At 42.7% G+C, this 23,390-nt stretch overlaps 2 protein-coding genes and 1 long non-coding RNA gene across 5 annotated transcripts in view; 2 read left to right on the forward strand and 1 right to left on the reverse strand.

Annotated features, from left to right (window-relative positions):
- Nucleotides 1-1,479: 1,479 nt before the first annotated feature.
- On the reverse strand, nucleotides 1,480-9,152 carry LOC135557237 (uncharacterized). Its single transcript, XR_010458198.1, has 2 exons — nucleotides 8,934-9,152; nucleotides 1,480-4,889 (listed from the first exon to the last, which is right to left on the reverse strand). It is a non-coding gene; the product is annotated as an uncharacterized LOC135557237 (long non-coding RNA).
- An 853-nt stretch (nucleotides 9,153-10,005) lies between these two features.
- LOC135557859 (4-galactosyl-N-acetylglucosaminide 3-alpha-L-fucosyltransferase 9-like) lies at nucleotides 10,006-22,090 on the forward strand. Of its 2 annotated transcripts, none has more exons than XM_064991547.1 (2): nucleotides 10,006-10,180; nucleotides 17,961-22,090. In XM_064991547.1, the coding sequence occupies exon 2, from the start codon at nucleotides 17,969-17,971 to the stop codon at nucleotides 19,085-19,087; it is 1,119 nt and encodes a 372-aa protein (XP_064847619.1). In that variant the 5' UTR covers nucleotides 10,006-10,180; nucleotides 17,961-17,968; the 3' UTR covers nucleotides 19,088-22,090. The 2 variants fall into 2 exon arrangements, with proteins under 2 accessions (XP_064847619.1, XP_064847618.1); XM_064991546.1 differs by lacking the exon at nucleotides 10,006-10,180 and adding an exon at nucleotides 11,272-11,361.
- LOC135557858 (cytospin-A-like) overlaps nucleotides 11,276-23,390 on the forward strand; it is a 30,267-nt gene continuing 18,152 nt past the window's right edge. The window contains exon 1 of one of the 2 annotated variants that reach the window (XM_064991544.1): nucleotides 11,276-11,361. The gene's annotated coding sequence lies outside the window, so the exon portion shown is untranslated. The remainder of the gene's footprint in view (nucleotides 11,362-23,390) is intronic. The other variant, XM_064991545.1, reaches the window with a different exon arrangement.

Here is a 23,390-nt window from a genome sequence, read left to right on the forward strand (position 1 = left end):
CAAACCAGATGGGATGGCGTATCACTGCAGAATACTGTGGTAGGCATGCTGGTTAAGTGTGCCTTGAATTCTAAATAAATCACAGACAGTGTCAACAGCAAAAGCACCCCCACACCATCACACCTCCTCCTCCATGCTTCAGGTGGCGATGACACATGCGGAGATAGTCCGTTAACCTACTCTGCGTCACAAAGACACGGCGGTTGGAACCAAAAATCTCAAATTTGGACTTATCAGACCAAAGGACAGATTTCCACCAGTCGAATGTCCATTGCTTGTGTTTCTTGGCCCAAGGAAGTCTCTTCTTCTTATTGGTGTCCTTTAGTAGTGTTCCTTTGCAGCAATTCGACCATGATGGCCTGATTCAGGGTGTCACGGCTGTTGCTGGAAGAAGAGGACCAAGGTGCAGCGTGGTGAGCGTACATATTTTTTATTAGAAAAGACGCTGAACAAAACAAAACACTTCAAAACAAACCGTGAAGCTAAAGGCTATGTGCCATAAACAAAGACAGGTGGGAAAAGGGCTACCTAAGTTTGGTCTCAATCAGAGACAACGATAGACAGCTGTCCCTGATTGAGAACTCTACCCGGCCAAACATAGAAATACAAATAATAGAACATAGAATACCCACCCCAAATCACACCCTGACCAAACCAAATAGAGACATAAAAATGATCTCTAAGGTCAGGGCTTGACACACGCAGTCTCCTCTGAACAGTTGATGTTGAGATGTCTGTTACTTGAACTCTGTGAGGTGCAATCTGAGGTGCAGTTAATTGCCGATTTCTGAGGCCAATAACTCTAATGAACTTATCCTCTGCAGCAGAGGTAACTCTGGGTCTTCCTTTCCTTTGGCGGTCCTCATGAGAGCCAGTTTCATCATAGCGCTTGAAGAAACGTTCAATGTTCTTGACATTTTCTGCATTGACTGAACTTCATGTCTTAAAAGTAATGACTGCTTATTTGAGCTGTTTTTGCCATAATATGGACTTGGTCTTTTACCAAAGAGGGCTATCTTCTGTATACAACCCCTAAGAAGGAAAGAAATTCCACAAATGAACTTTTAACAAGGTACACCTGTTAATTGAAATGCATTCCAGGTGACTACCTCATGAAGCTGCTGCAGGACAAGCTGTGGTAAACTCATGTTGACATCTTTGCATACTGTATATAGACACAGCTATAGTTTTTAATATGGATATAATAGAGAATGCCAAGAGTGTGCAAAGTTGTTATCAAGCCAAGGGGTTGCTACTTTGAAGAACTACATGATTCCATTTGTGTTATTTCATAGTTTTGGCGTCTTCACTATTGTTCTATAAAGTAGAAAATTGTAAAAAACTAAAAACTAAAAGAAAAACCCTGGAATGAGGTGTCCAAACGTTCAACTGGTATTCAGATAAACCCATATATAAACGTGACATATTTTTAAATGTCTGATCATATATTTCAATAATAGAGAGTATAAATCTCACAAACCCAATAAAAAAAAAGTTTAATATGGATATGTATTTTCATTATGCGAAATGTACTCAGAACATTGAATGAGACAGATATGTCCCTTAAATGAATATTACAGCAGACCATCTAAAGCACTCAGTTATATCAAACTATTGAAAGGCAATGACTATAATACAAGATATTAAACAAAATATAAAATTGACAGTATTATTCATCACAAATATCAAATGTGAAGTACTATTTAACACATACTGATGATTTCTGATTTGCAATATAAGGATCTGGATAAAGATGTTGAGGAAATGCTTTGTCAAACTGATGACAAAGTACATACATGGATATATTAAAACCACTAGATGGCGTAATAATTGCAGCTTCTTTCCAACAAAATATAGCTGTGTCTATATACAGTATGCAAAGATGTCAAGATATTAAATACATCTATCCATTAGTGACCTATAAAGTCATACAACGTGTGATTACAGAGTTGAACTAACCAGTGATATACTGTAGGATGACTTGTCTTTAGATGGAGGCAACTAAGTTCTCATGGGTCTGGAAATGCTGTGGTTGGCGGTTGCACAGGCTGTGTGGGATGATGCCAAGTTGAGGTGTGCAGTCTCCCATGTTAAAATGTGTCCCGTGCAGAGCTGTGGCACTCAAAGCACTTCTCCACTGTGAGCCCCCAGGGACATATTGTGTAAACGGCCATATAATGCAGCTAACAGAGAGTGTGTGTGTGTGTGTGTGTGTGTGTGTGTGTGTGTGTGTGTGTGTGTGTGTGTGTGTGTGTGTGTGTGTGTGTGTGTGTGTGTGTGTGTGTGTGTGTGTGTGTGTGTGTGTGTGTGTGTGTGTATGAGGCAGACAAAGGAGATGAGCGAAGAGAGGGGATAGGGGTACTGTGTGTATGTTTGTGTGTGGGGGGAGGGGTGACTGTGTGTGTGTCTCTGTGCATAGCACATGGGGATGTGTGGAACTAACTCCTCAGCCTGAAGTGTCCCCACTTAAGCCAGCAAATAGCTAGCTTTTCACGTGGCAACCGACTGGTAAGACGCTTCAGGAGGGCGGTCACGTGTGCTAGCAAGAAAGAAGTCCCAAGTTAACTACTAGTTTACTACAGTACTTACTATTGAATTATGTAGTATACTACACACTGTCCTATCCATTGATTGTGTAGTACTTACTGTAAAATACTACAGTAATGTCTGCAAAAACAGTACAGTTTAACTACAGTTATTTTACATATACCCTGCCCATTTTCCTCCCCCATATTGCAATTTGTACCACACAAGTGAGAAACCTACATGCCAAGAATAGACAAAATTCTGTATTGTGTTCCCTACAGGTCATGGAAAACAGCACAAGTCCTATACCTACCTACAGGTCATCGAAAATGTGCTCCTTTAGTGTTTCTCCAGTAGGTTTCCTGAAGCGGAAAGCCTACAGTTTTGTGTCGAAGATAATAAAATAAAAACACTATAGTAAATACTACAGTAATGTCCACAAAAGCACTACAGTAAATACTTCAGTAGTACAGTCCACAAAAACACTACAGTAAATACTACATTATAAATACAGTAAATACTACATGGATTACTATAGTATATACTAGTTATTTTACTACAGTATTTATACAATAGTTAACTGTAGATGCTTGAGTTCACTACAATATACTAGTTTCCACAGTAGTGTTTTTTTGCTGACTTTAGTGTTTTACAGACATTTTGCAGACTTTAGTTACGACAGTGAATACTACAGTAAAGTCAGCAAAAACACTACAGAGAATACTATAGTATTTTTTTATGTAGGAAGCCAGTAGTCATGGCTTAGTAAGGACAAGGTGGCATCTGTATTCAATACTTAATGAGTAGAATGCAGTGGATGCTTTTTGAAGAGAAGATTCTGCAGTAATGTTTAGGTCAGTGGAGAACATGAGGGGTTGATAACAGACTGGCAGGCTGCAAATCACCATGTTTTCACCCACATCTCTGGAACCTTACAAACAGGGGAAGGCTCTTTAACAAGCCAGTTATTTACGTGAATGCCGTTTAAATGTCAGCCAATACTGAGAGGACAATGCCCACACACGCCCCTCAAAACCAGCCTACTCTCAGTGATGTATTGGTCTCAATAACATATTTTTTGCATCAGCTCCGCGGCAATGTAACGTGATCTCACATGTATTGCTCATGAAAACAAACATCACCCAATAAAAACAACTAACCGGCGAGACAAGTTGGTGGTTGGTACGTACAGACAGACATTCAGAGGGAGGTCAGGCTCTCTGATTCTGCTCATAAAACCTGGCTGGAGGTAAGCTCCCTGCCTAACCAAGACAGTTGCTCTGAAGTCAGTGGCATATTCTTAATTTGGAGACGCCATCCGTCTCAGTAGGAACACATGCACACACAGATACACACAATATATACAGTATAATATACTGTGTATACTGTTTATATGTATTTTTTGTATTTATTAGGGATCCCATCAGATGCTGCCAAGGTAGTAAATCAAATATATCAAATCAAATGTTATTTGTCACATGCTCCGAATACAACCGGTGTAGACCTTACCACCTTACCGTGAAATGCTTACTTACAAGCCCTTAACCAACAGAGAAGTTCAAGAAAGAGCTAAGAAAATACTTACTAAATAAACTAAAGTAAAAAATGTAATAAAAAGTACTCAACAAAATTACATAAGAATAACGAGGCTATATACAGGGGGTACCAGTACCAAGTCAATGTGCGGGGGTACAGGTTAGTCGAGGTAATTTGTACATGTAGGTAGGGGTAAAGTGGCAATGCATAGATAATAAACGGAGAGTAGCAGCAGTGTAAAAATGGGGGGGGGGTTCAATGTAAATAGTCCGGGTGGCCATTTGATGAATTGTTCAGCAGTCTTATAGCTTGGGGGTAGAAGCTGTTAAGAGGCCTATTCGACCTAGCCTTGCCGCTTGCCGTGCGATAGCAGAGAGAACAGTCTATGACTTGGATGACTGGAGTCTTTGACAATTTTTGGGGCCTTCCTCTGACACTGCCTAGTATAGAGGTCCTGGATGCAGGAAGCTTGGCCCCAGTGATGTATTGGGCCATACGCACTAACCTCTGTAGCCTTACGGTCGGATGCCGAGCAGTTGCCATGCCAGGCGGTGATGCAACCAGTGCTCTCGATGGTGCAGCTGTAGAACTTTTTGAGGATCTTGGAACCCATACCAAATCTTTTCAGTCTCGAGGGGGAAAAGGTGTTGTCATGCCCTCTTCACAACTGTCTTGGTGTGTTTGGACCATGATAGTTTGTTGGTGATGTGGACACCAAGGAACTTGAAACTCTCGACCCGCACCACTACAGCCCCGTCGATGTTAATGGAGGCCTGTTCGGCCCTCCTTTTCCTGTAGTCCACGATCATCTCCAGCAGCTACTTTTCCTGGGGTCCAAACACATTAAGGCACTTGCATCACACATTAAACAAAAGATAAAACAGTACATCATACATCACTACATATGAACAATATAAAATGTATAATACCACCATACAACAGTATTACATGTGTCTGTACACATGTTATTGCGTGTGTCTGTACCTTTGTGTGCGTCTCTTCACAGTCCATAAGGTGTATTTTTACCTGTTTTGTAAATCTACCTGATCTACCTTACCTGATGTGGAATAGAGTTATGTGTAGTCATGGCTCTATGTAGTACTGTGTGTGTGTGTGTGTGTGCATATATACACACACAACACCCAATGCCAAGAGTGTGCAAAGCTGTCTTCAAGGCAAAGGGTGGCTACATTGAAGAATACACTTTTTCAGTTACTACATGATTCCATGTGTTATTTCATAGTTTTGATGTCTTCACTATTATTCTACAATGTGGAAAATAAAGAAAAACCCTTGAATGAGTAGGTGTGTCCAAACTTTTGACTGTTACTGTATTAACCATTAATCCCTGTAATTTTGTTACATACATTTCTGTTAATACAAGGATTAATGAAGCATACAGTCATTTACCATTCTCATTCTCGGAGTGGAAACGTTGTTTGCAGAGTTCACAACCTGCTACTCTTGTGAGAATTTTTTTGTGGGCGGTTCATTTCATACACTACATGGCCAAAAGTATGTGGACACGTGCTCGTCGAACATCTCATTCCAAAATCATGTGCATTAATATGGAGTGCCCAAGACCAAAGAGCTCTCCAAGGATGTCAGGGACAAGATTGTAGACCTACACAAGGCTGGAATGGGCTACAAGACCATCGCCAAGCAGCTTGGTGAGAAGGTGACAACAGTTGGTGTGATTATTCGCAAATGGAAGAAACACAAAAGAACTGTCAATCTCCCTCGGCCTGGGGCTCCTTGCAAGATTGCACCTCGTGGAGTTGTAATGATCATGAGAACGGTGAGGAATCAGCCCAAAACTACACGGGAGGATCTTGTCAATGATCTCAAGGCAGCTGGGACCATAGTCACCAAAGAAAACAATTGGTAACACACTACGCCATGAAGGACTGAAATCCTGCAGCGTCCGCAAGGTCCCCCTGCTCAAGAAAGCACATATACATGCCTGACTGAAGTTTGCCAATGAACATCTGAATGATTCAGAGGGCAACTGGATGAAAGTGTTGTGGTCAGATGAGACCAAAATGAGCTCTTTGGCATCAACTCAACTCGCCGTGTTTGGAGGAGGAGGAATGCTGCCTATGACCCCAAGAACACCATCCACACCGTCAAACATAGAGGTGGAAACATTATGTTTTGGGGGTGTTTTTCTGCTATGAGGACAGGACAACTTCACCGCATCAAAGGGACGATGGATGGGGCCATATGCCATCAAATCTTGGGTGAGAACCTCCTTCTCTCAGCCAGGGCATTGGAAATGGGTCGTGGATGGGTATTCCAGCATGACAATGACCCAAAACACACGGCCAAGGCAACAAAGGAGTTGCTCAAGAAGAAGCACATTAAGGTCCTGGAGTGGCCTAGCCAGTCGCCAGACCTTAATCCCATAGAAAATCTGTGGAGGGAGCTGAAGGTTCGAGTTGCCAAACGTCAGCCTCGAAATTAATAACTTGGAGAAGATCTGCAAAGAGGAGTGGAACAAAATCCCCCCCTGAGATGTGTGCAAACCTGGAACTACAAGAAATGTCTGACCTCTGTGATTGTCAACAAGGGTTTTGCCACCAAGTACTAAGTCATGTTTTGCAGAGGGGTCAAATACTTATTTCCCTCATTAAAATGCAAATCAATTTATAACATTTTTGACACGAGTTTCTGATTTTTTTTGTTGTTATTCTGTCTCTCTCTGTTCAAATAATCCTACCATTAAAATTATAGACTGATAATTTCTTTGTCAGTGGGCAAACGTACAAAATCAGCAGGGGATCAAATACTTTTTTCCCTCACTGTAGGTTGTCTGTCTTCCATTGTAGGCAGACAGGACCCAGAGAGTGCGTGGAGCTCACTCACACGGTTCGCTGATGAAATAGCTAAGAGGAAAGTCATTTTCAGAGAGAACCATTTTATGTCCAGCTCCTTTGTATGCTCGAAGGGAGGTTTCGTTAATGCCTCCAATACTAGTGGCAGATCCAAAGATGCCGCGCGGACAGGCCCTGGGGTGATGCAGCCGCTGGACACCTTGTAAGATTTGGCAGATTCGATTTTTTATCGATGTGTAAATGGTTAGCCAATATGACTGAGGCATGCATCTTCAATATAGAGGCAGAGCGACCGGAGTCCAATAGTTTCTGAAGGAAGCTCAGTTCAACAGTTACAGAGCAGGACATCGGTTCCTCCGCCTAGGTAGAGCACCATTCAGTAAACAGCTTCTAGCGACCAGCATACATCATCCTGGTCGATGGGGCTCTGCCATTCTGTAACGTCTCGATAAAAGCAGGATCACAGCCGATCAGTAGAGGGTCGGGCTCATCAGAGGCCACACCCATAGCTGCAATTGGTCTTTGCTGGGATGCCAAATTCTGCCATCCATCTGTGAGAGCAGGTTTTGTCTGCGAGGGAGCTGCCATGATTCTCCATCCATTGACTGAGCAGGACTGGAAGCCAGGGTCTCGCTGGCCATCTAGGGGCAACAAGCAGCAGCCTATGCTGAGCTTGAGAGACCATGTGCAGCGTTACTAAGATCAGGGGATCAGAGGGAAAGTAAACAGTAGGCCCTCTGGCCTTGTGTTGGCTAAGGAGTCCATGTCCAGGGGGTTCTTGGACTCTGCCAGAGAGAACCAGAGGGAGCAGTGTGATGTTTGCTCTGAGGCGAACAGTTCCAAATGTGCCGTTCCAAACCGCTGCCGTATCATCATCACTACTTGCGGGTGAAGTCTCCATTCCCCCGGCGGGCGGTTTCTGTCGCGACAAGAAGTCACCATCTCATTCACTTTGCCTGGGAGATGAATGGCTCATAGGGGGGCCAGATGTTGGGCCCATGTCAAGAGTTGTTGAGCAACCTGTAGGGACCGCACAGACCTTGTTCCCCCTGGATGGTTGATGTGGAACACTCAATCCTGGTCGTATCAGGACATGTTTGTGTTTGAGAACCATCAGAAAGTGATTCTGAATTCCTAGCACATTGTTCTGCGTGCTTCGGCTGGAGCATCCTGTTCTGTGCTAGCACGAGCACTGAAAGGGAGTTCCCAATGCGGGCCGCTGTGTTGTAGGCCCATAACAGTAGCCCATCTGTGCCCCTATAGTGAGGTCTGGGGCAGTGGGCTTCAGCTGGGGAGAGCATCAGCTCTGCTATGCATGCATACACCTTAGGCAGATGGTCAAGCCCATGTTGTTTTGAATCGCGCATGGCAGATAGCATCTTACTATCCTTGCCATGGGGGGGGGGGGCCCGCGGGTCAGGTCAGCATCTCTGAGCTCTGTAACTAAGTCCGGTGAAGGTGGCACACCGAACGGTGTAGCTGCGGGGACCTTCTTAAAGAACGGGTTAGCTGCAGAGGCTGTAGCATGAGGATCATCAAGCTCTAGCCTAGTTAAGTCTGCACGCCGGACAGCACGTATTGAGGCAGAGCTTTTTTCTGACTCAGTGTGATCAGAGCCTCGGAATTACTCCTCTGACCCATCTTTAGCATTGACACTGAATGGGTCCGCAACACTGGTCGGCACCTCCTTCACCATGTTGGGTGTGTCATCATCCTGGTCACTAAAGTGCTGGATGGATGCCCAAGTGGAGAGTAGGTCATCATCACGGATATCAGAGTCCTCTGTTGCATCCCCCATGGAGGGAGTGCTATAGGGTCCTGACTCAGGGGTATTGAAGGAGCGCAAAGTGTTTTTAGCTGCTCTATCTCGGAGGATAAAGAATCGACCTGAGTGAGGTGCTTATTTTTTAAACATTTTTACCAGGGGGCCGCCATCTGTTTCGTGGCCCTGGATGGGTCCTGGCTAACAATGCCAGATGCTTGTAAATTATCTGTGAAAACCAGTCCCTCATCTCTGGCTAGCCATGCTTCCCTCACCTTCACAAACAGGACAAAGAGGATGACGCAGTTAATGCAGGGGTCAGAAAAGGCCTCACACGCAGGTGGCCAACGCCTCGGCAGGCGTAGCACAGGTCGTGACCATCTTCTACTTGTAGTTCAGCTCCACAGGAGGCACAGCCATGCTGCCCAGCATCATGGTGATGCAGTGTTTTCTCAGCTCAGAAGGTGAAGAAAAATTAGAAAATATAAATATTTATTTTGCAACATACTTATCAATCAAATTCACTAACATAATAGTAATAGGAGACTGTATTACAACAGCTACCACAATACACAGTAAAGGTATAGAGCTACAATAATCTGGCGGGAGTTGTACAGCTCCCGCAAAATTATTTTGGGTGAGCCTAGCTATGACCACAGGGATGGAGCAGGAGACATATCATGTTGAAACGTAGGCTTATATATGTGAAACGCAACTATGGCAGTCATTTGGTAATCCAAGATGACAACACACAGTGGCAGCTAGGTTGAGTTGGTAAACTTGCTAGCTAGCTTTTAGCGTGCTAGTAATACCAGGGGAGAGGGATGCCTAGGGGAGGTGTAACAGATGTTGATCATACTCTCCTTGCGTTGTGTTTTGTCCAAATAAATCACCCTAGCCAGTGGTCCCAGTTGAACATTATTTATTATCTGCTGTTGTTAAATAGGAAAGTGCGGGGCTTGATGATGTTGATGGTTGTCGATGGTAAAATATGTAGCATGAAAACAACTGTTAGCAGTGGGCGTATGTGACCAGCATGCTAGCTAACACACTTGTAATACAGCAATCATATACCAAAGCACATCCCAGAAATCCCCTCAATCCCTTACAGGTACCATATAAACACACATGAATAAATCTGCAATGTACAGCAAACTTGTACACATTATAAAATAGAAAACAGTACTCAGAATGTGACCTACCCCTTGCATCACATTTTATACTGGGGACACCTGACCATCTGCAGGCGGGGCCAATCACAACACGCCTTATTTTAATCGGAATTTAACCAACCAATAAGAATTCTTGAACATTAAATACATCTTTATTTCGAGGCAAGTGGAAACATAACCACCCTGTTACAGAGGCAATCCGAATCTCACGATTTATAGCTGGCTAGACTAACATCCTTCCTAGACGTGGTTATCTAGGGAAGTGACCCTTTGGAGTTTTAAATAATCGAAGGACGACAGTGCCCGGTGGCCTAGATGACGAGCACAGCAGCGGAGGATATTTTGACAAGGTTAGCACCGGAGTACAGTGGCCAACACACACACTAGCTGGGGGGCTAAATCAGCACAAGACAAGGAAGCCCGATGTCTTCCGATAAAGGGGATAGGTAGGGGAGAGCGGCGAGGGTGGCATTTTCTGAGCCAAACTCATCAAGTCACACCAACAACAACACATAGAAAATAATTCTGCTTAAAAACAATGACAATTTCTCTCAACCAGTGCCTTATGGCCGTTTTATGTGTGTGCTGATGCCACCCTGTGATAAACAGTTCCCACTTTGTCAAAGGGAGGGGCACAACATATTTTGCTTGTCCATTCCCAGCTCGCCTCTCCAGGGTGCTGTTGCTGAGACGCATAGCTGGGGCGCTCCACCAAAGTTCGGTCAAAAAGAAAATATCAAAAATAAATCATGTAGCATATATAGGATATTGTAGAAAGAGCATGTGGCCTTTTCTGTAGCCTACAGGCTAGAGATAAAATGTATGGCAATGTAATGAGACGGACACCTTTTACATCATGCAGGTTTCTACGATCAAATAGCCTAACTTAAATTACGGCCAATTAAATAAATCATGCGCTGTCATGTTAAGAAACAACATATCCTAAAAACAGGACATGGGAAGATGCAATCCGAAAAATGGGGAGCAGTCAACTTGCTTGAACTAAAATAACTTTGCGAGAAGAAAGAGTGGACAATGAGTGTGTGGTGTACGGTTTTATATGAACCACGCACACTTCCTCCCTCGCTGTCAAGTCAACGGCGTGACTATTAATATTACTACCCGATATTACCAATACTTTCAACCGTACTAACGTCTGAAATGTATGAAGTAGAACTTCTTGCATCACCACTTTCCAAAGAAACCCGATGGAGGATGTTTTTCTTAGAAGGAAGTAACGCGATCTGGCTTGCCCCTCCCCGCTGAGGTAAACCTCTATTTCACCATGACAATAAAATCTGTATTTTCCAGCTGTAAGGGTGTCCATAAATTGTTTTTTTCTCATTCTCACAGCCAGTGTATTTGGAGGATCTTGTGAAACAGCTTCTCGCGGTTTCCTATCGCTTTATTGAACTGATGAGTAGGCCTACCAAAGAAACATCTCACAGCTACATAGTTCTCATCGGGCGTGTGTATGAATGACTTGACCAGAAGCTCTGAATACGGCGTGACAAGAACAACCTGTTGACCGGTGAGGCATTATATTTTTGTTTTACAGGCTTTCACTTATTGGGGCTTTGTTGATTTCCGTTTTGAATGGTCAAGTGAAATAATACATGCAAATGTATTGTATATTTTACAGGATTGACTTTTATATGTCTGAGGCCGTGACCGAAATGTATTGTCTACTACTCACTCAAACTACATCGTGTGCTGTGCCCAGTTTCCCGATAGCGATATAATTTAGGTTTACGAGGGTTTTAACGATGCAGCTTTCCTACAGCAGCCGAAGATGTAGGCCTAACATGCGTTTCTCAAAACACCACGTAGAAAGAACGGTCGCTTGGTGCGTGGTTGGAGCATGTGTCAATAGTGATAGGATCTCAAGAAGAGCACTCGTATCAGCTTTCTCAATTTAGATATTTTCTTAACTCCATAATTCGTTCACAATACTGACAACTAATCAACTGCTATAGATTAATAGGCTACCTACGGCTGCAAATAGAGGGTCTTATTCCGTTTGCCAATGAAAACGCACTAAATCACCGATTTTGGCACATTGTGCATATGTTAGGCTACACATCCTGAAATATATTGAGACAAATTAGTCGCCTACAAGTAACAAAATATAACTCAATTGATTGACCACGAAATACATTTCAATATGATTGAAATGGGCCCATAGTCTAGTGTTTATATATTTTTATTGTAGTCCTCTCGATTTGCAGTTTAAGCATATTTGTATGCGTCGCTTGTTTGTATCAATTGCAAAGACGTGCTACTTTTTGTCGTCAACTTTGTTCCTAAATTATCGGCGGTCACAGAGAAGACGGATAAACCATGTGATTATATGTTTAGCGGAGGTCTGTATAAAGTGACACGGGAGGGCAAAAAATAAATAACTATGCATTTAGCTGTTCTACGAGTGGTCCTAGATTACGAATGTTAAATGCAACGTTAAAAACGATGGTTTTGGAAAATAGCTCGGAGATGTAATGAACCTCATACGAAGGTTCTAACGATGAATTTAGCCCTAAAATGTTTTGTTTTTTTGTGAAATCGGTCCCCCAAGCTTACTAGTCATACTTTAGGATACTATTTAGAAGGTTACCTACTTTTTAGTAAAAACGGATTCCTTAGGCTGTGTTTAGACAGGCAGCTTTAATTGTGAAAATAATTTGGCAAAGATCTGAATTGTGCTTCCTGTGTAAAGGCAACCTATACAACAGATCATCACAATATGTTTACCTAGCGGAGTTTTAGTCCGCTAGATTTATCCATACTGCAAATGCGCAATTACAGAAGCCGCTGGTGAGGCTATATTGGCACCGGTGTTAGGCCCGATACGATGTCGAGGGCCGGTGTAGTGCGGTTTGATGGGGAGGCACTAGAAATGTCTGCAGTTTTCGGTTTCGCTCTTTGTTTCAAGTGTAGTCTATAAATAAATCTCTCACATGTCTTATTTGTCTAGTAGTTCTGAAATGTTTTTTGCTTGCCTACATTTTTACTCCCTCTGTTTAATATAACACATACATTAATTATTACTTTTGTTTGACTGTCCTGACTTGAAGTTTGTTCTATAGAGAGTATTTGACTAGCCACAACATGTAAGGAATATAGAGGAGGGCGGAGATTGGTGACCTCTGTCTCCTGGCCTCAAGGCCTACACTCCCTGCCCGCCTGCCTGCCCTCTCCCTGGGCCTGAGAGTGTATAGCTTACTCCCTGGAACTACAGGCCTCCACACCTACCTGGTCAACACCCCTCTCCTTTGGCCTTAAAGTGTAGCTTACTACCTGGAATTACTAAGACGTGTAGAGTCCCGCTGTCAGGAACCCCGTGAAACAGGCTCTGTGCACCTAGTGACCCACCTACTTTTATACGCTCAGAGACAAAGTCCCTACTCCAACCTCCACAGCCTGAGTGCTGCTCCCAGCCCCCCCGAGTCCGGCCGCCCCTGCTCTGACTCTGAGTGCCCCCCGCCTTGGGGGAGGCATCCTCGTGAACCTGGAGACCCTTTGACTTTCACAGCGAGTCCCAACCTGACTCACAGTCCCACCAGAGGACGGGTCCGGGTGGATGGGCGACCACCACCTAGCCCCCTACCTATCCAGAGCCCAATGTCAATGTTTTATGCCTTCTACCCACCTGCCTGTGCCCTCTCACACTCGGTGTCTGGCCTCTGGCCCTTCTGCGTGCACCTGGTAACCCGTAAGTAAAGAAGGAGGATGGTGGAGGAAGATGCCCTCCGTCCCCGACAAAAGCTTGGATCGAGGGCTGACTTCCAATAGATCGCAGCGAGTGAGCTGCTCTGCTACGTACGAAACCTTAACCCAGAATCAGGTTGTCTACGAGTGATTTAGCACCAGGTTCTCCACAAACATGCGATGCGCATCAGGAGAGGGGCAGCAACTCACCCGGCCGCACCCCAACTCCGTCACGGATGGCTCTACTCATCTGCCAAAAGAGGCAGGCTGTCCTGGGCCAACCGAAGATCCGCGCCGCTAAGGTATCGTTACGTTTAGGGGGGATTCTGACTTCGAGGTGTTCAGTCATAATCCCACAGATAGTAGCTTCGCACCATTGGCTCCTCAGCCAAGCACATACACCAAATGTCTGAACCTGTCGTTCCTCTCGTACTGAGCAGGATTACTACAATTGGGTACGCTCCTTTGAATTTCATCAAGTTGACATTCAGTGATCCTAGGCTGCTTCCGTCCGTTTTATGGGTCCACAGAAAATCAATGGGCGTGGATGGTACTACCCACATCAAATGTAGGACTCCCTCCCCAGACAAGCTGGAGATGCCTCTCCTCACTTCGTAGGGCATGAGCCAGATCCATGCATTGCCCTATCACTGCGGGGCCAATGGGTTTAGTCTCCACCTCAAGTCTAGTGAGCGTAGAGGAGACTTCCCCAAATACAATGTGTGGTGTCCCACACAGGCAAGCCTGAGGCCTGGTAGTGTCAGCTAATGGTAAAGCACATGTCATCTCCACTACATGCTCCAAGGAGCGTGGAGGAGAGCTCCCACATAGAATGTGTAGAGTCCCGCATCCCAGCGAAGAAGTCCATAACCGCTAGGCACATTCCATCTCCATTTAGTGCTTCGCTGTTAGCGGGTCCAGCCAAAGCCAGCTTTCGATTCAAACCTTCGGTTTAGAGTTAGCTATTTTTATTTTTTTACAAATATTTTTAAATCTTGTCTAAAGGAGACTCATCTATTTACTTAATTTTGTCTTAACAGCGGAACTATTCTCATTAATGGGCTAATATCTAGGGTAATTACTGTGCTTGTCAGAAAGAACACTACTGTTATTATCCACTCTTATTTTATTATTCCACTTTTTCCCAATTTTGCCACAAATCACATTTGAAATCTGATGATAATTTATAATATAATTATGATTTGTTTCAATTACCTTTGCTTTCTTAGGTACAGGGACTGATGGCCTTGACTTTTTTTTTTCAAACCTCCATAAATCACTAAGGCCATCTTGAAGCAATGCCAAGCGTTGGCTGGATTGTTGTAAAGCTCACTACCATTGGACTCTGGAGCAGTGGAAACGCATTCTGAGTGATAACTCAAGCTTCACCATCTGGCAGTCTGACGGACGCATCTGGGTGCATCGTGCCAATTTTAAGGTTTGGTGGAGCAGTAATGATCTGGGGCCGTTTTTCATGTTTCGGGCTAGGCCCCTTAGTTCCAGTGATGGGAAATCTCTTTACGCTACCGCATACAAGGACATTTGAGATTATTCTGTGCTTCTAACTTTGTGGCAACAGTTTGGGAAAGACCCTTTCCTGTCTCAAGATGACAATGCCCCCTGCATACATTGAGGCCCATACATAAATGGTTTGTTGAGATTGGTGTGGAAGAACTTGACTGCCCTGCACTGAGCACTGCCCTTAAGCCCATTGAACACCATTGGGATGAATTGGAATGCAGACTGCAAACCAGGCCTATTCGCCCGACCTCATTAATGTTCTTGTGGCTGAATGGAAGCAAGTCCCCGCAACAATGTTCCAACATCTAGTGGAAAACCTTCCCAGAAGAGTGGAGGCTGTTTTTGCAGCAAAGGGGGGACCAACTCCATATTAATGCCCATGATTTTGGAATGAGATGTTTGACGGGCAGGTGTCCACATGCACTACATGACCAAAAGTATGTGACCATAGTGTCCTTCTGAAAACAATCTGTGGCAATATTTTCCAGGTCCTAATACTTATATTATGTGCTAAAAGATCAAGGATTTCCTTACTAAAGCCAATTCTAAAGTATAGTTTCACCAAGTCATCTAACTCAGGCATTTCAATGGTGGCACGCACAGCAACAGGGAGACATTCCCTTAACCATATCCCCTACATTAATATTGAAATGCTGTATAACTGAGACTTTATAATAAAAATGTTTACTTTCATCTCAAAAAATATATATTGCCACTATGCTCAATATTGCCATTATTCACTTGGCTCTTATACTCCTCTGTAATGTTTGGTGGTTGTGGCTTTAATCAATGAGTGACATATTTAAAGGGCAGCGGTGCATTTTGAACACAACTGGTCATTCAGTAAATCACAGTTTCTGTTTTTACTGAACGTAGACCAGGGCCTGGTTTCCCAAAAACATCTTAAGGCTAAGTTAATCTTTAGAACCTTCGTAAGAGCATCTTGAAATTCCCAAAACAGCCTTTTAGAAATGTTGCACGTGAAATCGCTCATAATCTAACTCCTGCCTCAGACCACTATTAGAACAGCTAACGCCTCAATTACACCGACAGGGAGGTCCACCAGAAGTACATTAATTTCCATTGGAACGCTGCTTTTGTCTTGCAGCATTGCCTTGCCTCGCAGTGCGGTCTGTGTGGTGCATACATTGGCTTTATCGAACATATGCCTCAAGTGTATGCTTGACAGAAGTGGTATCAGAAGGTGAATGTTGAACTTTTTGTTGCACAAATATCCAGATATCTGCCAACCATTTTGCGAAACAACACTGTCGGTGGGATCGAGGTGTACGTGTCTTATACCACCGTTTGCCCTCCTGTGTCACTTTACACACACACACACACACACACACACACACACAGAATAAAGCTGTTAATCTGTCTCTGACCTCCGAAAACTTCATTGTTGAATATATAAAGCCTAAAAAGTTTGCAATGTTATAAACAAGCGAAGCAAGGATGCATTAAAAAAAATGAATTAAAACCAAGATGTATGAATTATATGATCGCTAGTTAGATTATTAGGATAAATATTGACATCTTTCATGTATGTTTAATCGATAGACCTACCTAGTATTAAGCCATTAGGCTACATCAGTTGCTTCAATGTTTGTATTTCTGAGGCCAGCTATAGGCTACTATTATCTAAAAGCGCACACATTTCACAGTAGCCTAACCAATAATCTACAGGTCAACATATTAGATCTATGACAACGTCGCTTCACTTGCTACTTCATGGTTAATTGTTTTAATTGTAGATTCTGTAGGCCTCATTGATGCTCAATTCCTGCCTTTCATTAGGCTACAATGATTTGAGCAATTGCCTAAATAACCTATTTTTAGGTCACATAGAAAATATCAATAGCAAAAGAGGGAACGAGTGACTTCGGCTATACTTGTTTTTGGTCGAAGTTTACACATACTGAATTATGCACAATTTTACATACTCAAACATTGCATACACAATAGTATGAGAAAATACATAACACATGGCAAACACAGTATAATACAAACACTCAAATGCATAATAGGCTACACAACATTCATTCTCTTGATGGGAAAATTGTATTGTGTAAAAAAAAAAATAGATCATTTAAGGGCTACAGCGAGCTCTTTAGTCTATATTCTAGAATAATTTTAGCAAAAGAAAATATCAATGTGACTTAAAACTAGACCTAGATTGGTAAAGCATAAGGGTATGAGATCACTTGTTTTAAAGTATACCTCACCCACCATTATCAAAAAAATATATTTCCAACAGGTTGTGCTGAAAATTAACACAATCTTGAGGTAGCCAGGTAGACGTTTCCTCGTTTCTATTTCCAATCAGAATTTGACTGAATTTTTTTTTGGGGGGGGGGGCAATATTAAGATCACTTTATTGATCAATTGCACACAAGGTCCAACTGAAATTTGACCTCCGCTTTTAACCTAACCCCTACAAAATATGTATGTTTGTGTGTTTTGGAGAGGTGGGGGGGGGGCTGCCACACTGGGTGTCTGGGGGGCTGTTGTTGTGGGGGGTTAAGTGCCTTGCTTAAGGGCACAATGACAGGATATGGCATCGAGGATTTGATACCAGCAACCCTCCGGTTGCCAGCTCACTTACTGCCAGATTTGAACCGTCAGACACGGAATTCGTCCAGGATTGCCTCTAACCGCTAGGCTACCTGCCACTCCTGGGTATTAGGTATTAGCTCTTTATCGCTTTTATGGGAGAGTTGTCTTTCGGGCACAGGATGAGGGCAAATATATGAAATGTTAAATATGTGTTTTTAATCTGCACCAGTTTATTTTCTTTTACTTTGTGTGTACACACAAGCTGTTAAATAACACTTAAACAAAATGTTTCATTTAGTTGCATTTCTTTGTGTGAATGCAATGTTTTTCTTTTGCTCTTTACAGGGGCCAAAATGCTGCCTAGTACATTCCTTACTGGACCTTTGCGTATCATCTTGGTGGGGATCCTTGGTATAGGAGGATTTCTGACGCTGTTTGTAATGTACTATCAATCAGCTCCATCTCAGATCTGCCCTCCCCAGCCTGCTTTGCCACGTCATTACTCAAAGCCATCTGAGAACAGCTCCTTGTCTAAGAAGCAGCCAGAGCCAGACAAGCCCATCATGCTGTTGTGGTTCTGGCCTGAAAACCGCAGGTTTGATTTTAGTGATTGCACCACTTTCTTCAACATTGATGGCTGCCAACTGACAGATGACCGGTCTCTGTACAACAAGGCAGACGGGGTGCTCATCTTTCACAAATCCATCAAACATGATTTATCCAACTTGCCTCCATCACCTCGACCACCATTCCAGAAGTGGATCTGGTATCATGTGGAATCACCTACAAACACAATTAGGATACCTGGTCTAGAGAACCTTTTCAACTTGACCTTGAGTTATAGGGAAGATGCAGACATCCCTGTACGTTGGCGCTTAACTGCAAGGAAAGGTCAGGGTGAGGACTTTGTGCTGCCCAAGAAGGATAAATTAGTTTGCTGGATTGTGAGTAACAATAACCCTGCAACTGGAACAGCCGTAAGGGATAACTATTACAGAGAACTTGTCAAACATATTAAGGTGGATGTCTTTGGAAAAGCCTTTGCAAGATTCTTGAGATATGAGGACTACTACTCAACACTCTCCAGCTGTAAGTTCTACCTCTCCTTTGAGAACTCAGTCCACAGAGACTACATCACTGAGAAGCTTAACGGACCACTTGCAGCAGGAACAGTGCCAGTAGTATTGGGCCCACCGAGACAGAACTATGAGGACTTTGTCCCGGGAGATTCCTTCATCCATGTTAATGATTTTCCCAATGCAAAAGCCCTGGCTGAATTCCTCCTGAAGTTGGACAAGGATGATGAGGCATATCTGCGCTACTTTCAGTGGCGTAGAAACTTATTTGCTCAGAAACATCTAATTCAACTGAGTCAAGAGTTCATCCAATCTATTTGTTATGCCTGTGACCATATAGGAAAACATAAGGAGTACAGGGTTGTGCACAATATTTACAAATGGTATTTTGGTTAATCAGACTTACACCCTCTTCTGTGTACAGTGGGGCAAAAAAGTATTTAGTCAGACACCAATTGTGCAAGTTATCCCACTTAAAAAGATGAGAGGCCTGTAATTTTCATCATAGGTACACTTCAACTATGACAGACAAAATGCGAGAGAGAAAAAAATCACAAATCACATTGTAGGATTTTTAATGAATTTATTTGCAAATTATGGTGGAAAATAAGTATTTGGTCAATAACAAAAGTTTCTCTCAATACTTGTTATATACCTTTTCTTGGCAATGTCAGAGGTCAAACGTTTTCTGTAAGTCTTCAAAGTTTTCGCACACTGTTGCTGGTATTTTGGCCCATTCCTCCATGCAGATCTCCTCTAGAGCAGTGATGTTTTGGGGCTGTTGTTTGGGAGTTTCAACTCCCTCCAAAGATTTTCTATGGGGTTGAGATCTGGAGACTGGCTAGGCCCCTCCAGGACCTTGAAATGCTTCTTACGAAGCAACTCCTTCGTTGCCCGGGCGGTGTGTTTGGGATCATTGTCATGCTGAAAGACCCAGCCACGTTTCATCTTCAATGCTCTTGCTGATGGAAGGAGGTTTTCACTCAAAATTTCACGATACATGGCCCCATTCATTCTTTCTTTTACACGGATCAGTCGTCCTGGTCCCTTTGCAGAAAAACAGCCCCAAAGCATGTTTCCACCCCCATGCTTCACAGTAGGTATGGTGTTCTTTGGATGCAACTCAGCATTCTTTGTCCTCCAAACATGACAAGTTGAGTTTTTACCAAAAAGTTATATTTTGGTTTCATCTGACCATATGACATTCTCCCAATCTTCTGGATCATCCAAATGCTCTCTAGCAAACTTCAGACGGGCCTGGACATGTACTGGCTTAAGCAGGGGGACACATCTGGCACTGCAGGATTTGAGTCCCTGGCGGCGTAGTGTGTTTGTTACTTTGGTCCCAGCTCTCTGCAGGTCATTCACTAGGTCCCCCTGTGTGGCTCTGGGATTTTTGCTCACCGTTCTTGTGATCATTTTGACCCCACGGGGTGAGATCTTCCGTGGAGCCCCAGATCGAGGGAGATTATCAGTGGTCTTGTATGTCTTCCATTTCCTAATAAATGCTCCCACAGTTGATTTCTTCAAACCAAGCTGCTTACCTATTGCAGATTCAGTCTTCCCAGCCTGGTGCAGGTCTACAATTTTGTTTCTGGTGTCCTTTGACAGCTCTTTGGTCTTGGCCATAGTGGAGTTTGGAGTGTGACTGTTTGGGGTTGTGGACAGGTGTCTTTTATACTGATAACAAGTTCAAACAGGTGTCATTAATGCAGGTAACGAGTGGAGGACAGAGGGGCCTCTTGAAAAAGTTACAGGTCTGTGAGAGCCAGAAATTTTGCTTGTTTGTAGGTGACCAAAACTTATTTTCCACCATAATTTGCAAATTCATAAAAAATCCTACAATGTGCTTTTCAGGATTTGTTTTCTTCTCATTTTGTCTGTCATAGTTGAAGTGTACCTATGATGAAAATTACATGCTTCTCATCTTTTTAAGTGGGAGAACTTGCACAATTGGTGGCTGACTAAATACTTTTTTGCCCCACTGTATGTCAATTACCACCATATTATCCTGTCAATGTACCATGTTCCAGGATGGAATTTGGTCACACCCAGCAACCCACCATAGCAATGTTCTAACAGTGCCTTTATGACCTATTACCTGTGTACACACTACCTGTAGGAGAAGTGTACCTGGATGTCGACCTGTTCTTGCTAGGTTTTTAAGTGCCCGTTGTAAAAATATGACACCCGGAACCATTCACAATCTTATGCAACAACAACCTCGGCGTTCTTTCCTGTTTGAAATACTTCTTGATTGTTTTATCTTTTTTACATGTTTTTTGAGCTGAAATAATTATGTAATAAAGTGATCAATGTAATGAAAATTGTCCATGAAATTAGATAGTTACACACAGACTTGAAACTGAGTTTGGCTTGAAGAGCAGCTGCAGTGTACTGTAAAACATCCTATAAATGCTATGCCTCTTTTTTCTAGGGTGTGAAGTTTGGTACCACTGGAGGGATATGGTGTTTGTGTTAAATATAATATATATTACATTTATCTATAATTTATTTTAACTAAGCAAGTCTGTTAAGAACACATTCTTATTTACAATGACGGCCTACCTGGGAACAGTGGGTTAACTGCCTTGTTCAGGGGCAGAACAACATTTTTACCTTGTCAGCTCGGGGATTCGATCCAGCAACCTATCAGTTACTGAAGGTGTTTTTATCTCCATGTCTTATAATTTCTGGTTAACAATTTACCTTTTACAGCAGTACGTGACATCAGGGTCAAAGAGTGTTTCTTGGTCGTCTTAAACAAATCTACTTTGAAACAGAAGTATCCACCTCACACATGGTTATGGGCTTTACAATAAAAAGACACCTGTGCCATGTCAGACATGCATCATAGAAGACTGAAATATAACACAACTGTTTGACAAAGCCACACTGGATTTTATGTGTAAAAGGAAAGAAAAAAAATGTTTAAGAAAAATATGAATAACATGCCACCCATGAGGGCAATTTGTTCATTTGACTGCAGGAAAGGCCTTGCTGTGATTTTGTTTCTATTTGAATGTTTTCATAAAACAAATGGCATCTTAGCAAAGAGCAGTGCTGTAAAGCACTTAAGTAGAAATACTTTAAAGTACTAGTTAAATAGTTTTGGGGGTATCTGTACTTTACTATTTATATTTTTGACTACTTTTACTTCACTACATTCCTAAAGGAAATAATGTACTTTTTTTCCTTTAACTCAAAAGTACTCGTTGCATTTTGAATGGCTAGCATTACAGCTGGTCCAGTTTACGCAATTATCAAGAGAACATCCCTGGGCATCCCTATTGCCTTTTGATCTAGCGAACTAACTAAACACATGCTTAGTTTGTAAATGATGTCTGTGTTGGAGTGTGCCCCTGGTTATTTGTAAATAAATGGTGAATTAAAAAAAAATGGTGCCATCTGATTTGTTTAATGTAAGTTGAAATGATTTATACATTTTACTTTCAGTATATTTTAGCAATTACATTTACTTTTGATACTAAAGTATATTTAAAACCAAATACTTTATTTTTACTCAAGTAGTATTTTACTGGGTGACTTTTACTTGAGTAATTTTTTTATTAATGTATCTTTATTTTGACTCAAGTATGACAATTGGGTACTTTTTCCACCACTGGCAAAGCCATTTCTCAATAAATAATTTTGCTGGGAGTGGGGAAGGCAAACTGTTATTGGCAGAGCGGGTTGGAACCCTTGGAACTCATTTTACGTGCCCCCAACCAATTTGTATTTTTTTTTTGTTAATTTGCTTTTAACAAAAAAAAGTTAAACTTAATTTGTACATAATGTTGGTGCTTCCGTCTCTTATGACCGAAAATAACTTCTGGACATCAGGACTGCGATTACTCACCACAGACTGGCAGAATCCTTTTTTTCCTTTAACGAATCTGACGATGCCGATGTGAACGATATACTTCTTTCTCGGGGACAGGACCAGATCCCCGTGATTTTCGTGAAGAGGAGGCAGAGAAAAAGGACTGCCTTCTGAGAATTCGTAGGCGATCATATAAACCCTCACTTCCTTCCATTCTGCTAGCAAACGTGCAATCTTTGGACAATAAAATAGATGACCTATGCGGACGATTAAACTACAAACAGGACATTCAAAACTGTAAAATGATCGTTTTCATCTGTATTTGTTTGTAGATGTTTACATACCACCACAGTCAGAGGCTGGCACTAAGACCGCATTGAATGAGCTGTATTTTACCATAAGCAAACAAGAAAACGCTCACCCAGAGGCGGCGCTCCCAGTAGCCGGGGACTATAATGCAGGGAAACTTGTATCGGTTTTACAAAATTTCTATCCGCATGTTAAATGTGCAACCAGAGGGAAAAAAACTCTGGACCATCTTGACTCCACACACAGAGACGCATACAAAGCTCTCCCTCACCCTCCATTTGGCAAATCTGACCATAATTCTATCCTCCTGATTCCTTCAAGCAGGAAGCACCCGTGACTAGATCAATAAAAAAGTGGTCGGATGAAGCAGATGCTAAGCTACAGGACTGTTTTGCTAGCACAGACTGGAATATGTTCCAGGATTCCTCCGATGGCATTGAGGACACCACATCTGTAATTGGCTTCATCAATAAGTGCATTGATGACGTTGTCCCCACAGTGGCCGTATAGTATTTACATACCCCAACCAGAAGCCATGGATTACAGGCAACATCCGCACTGAGCTAA

Source organism: Oncorhynchus masou, chromosome 16 (assembly GCF_036934945.1).
Source record: "Oncorhynchus masou masou isolate Uvic2021 chromosome 16, UVic_Omas_1.1, whole genome shotgun sequence".
Lineage (NCBI taxonomy): Eukaryota > Metazoa > Chordata > Actinopteri > Salmoniformes > Salmonidae > Oncorhynchus > Oncorhynchus masou.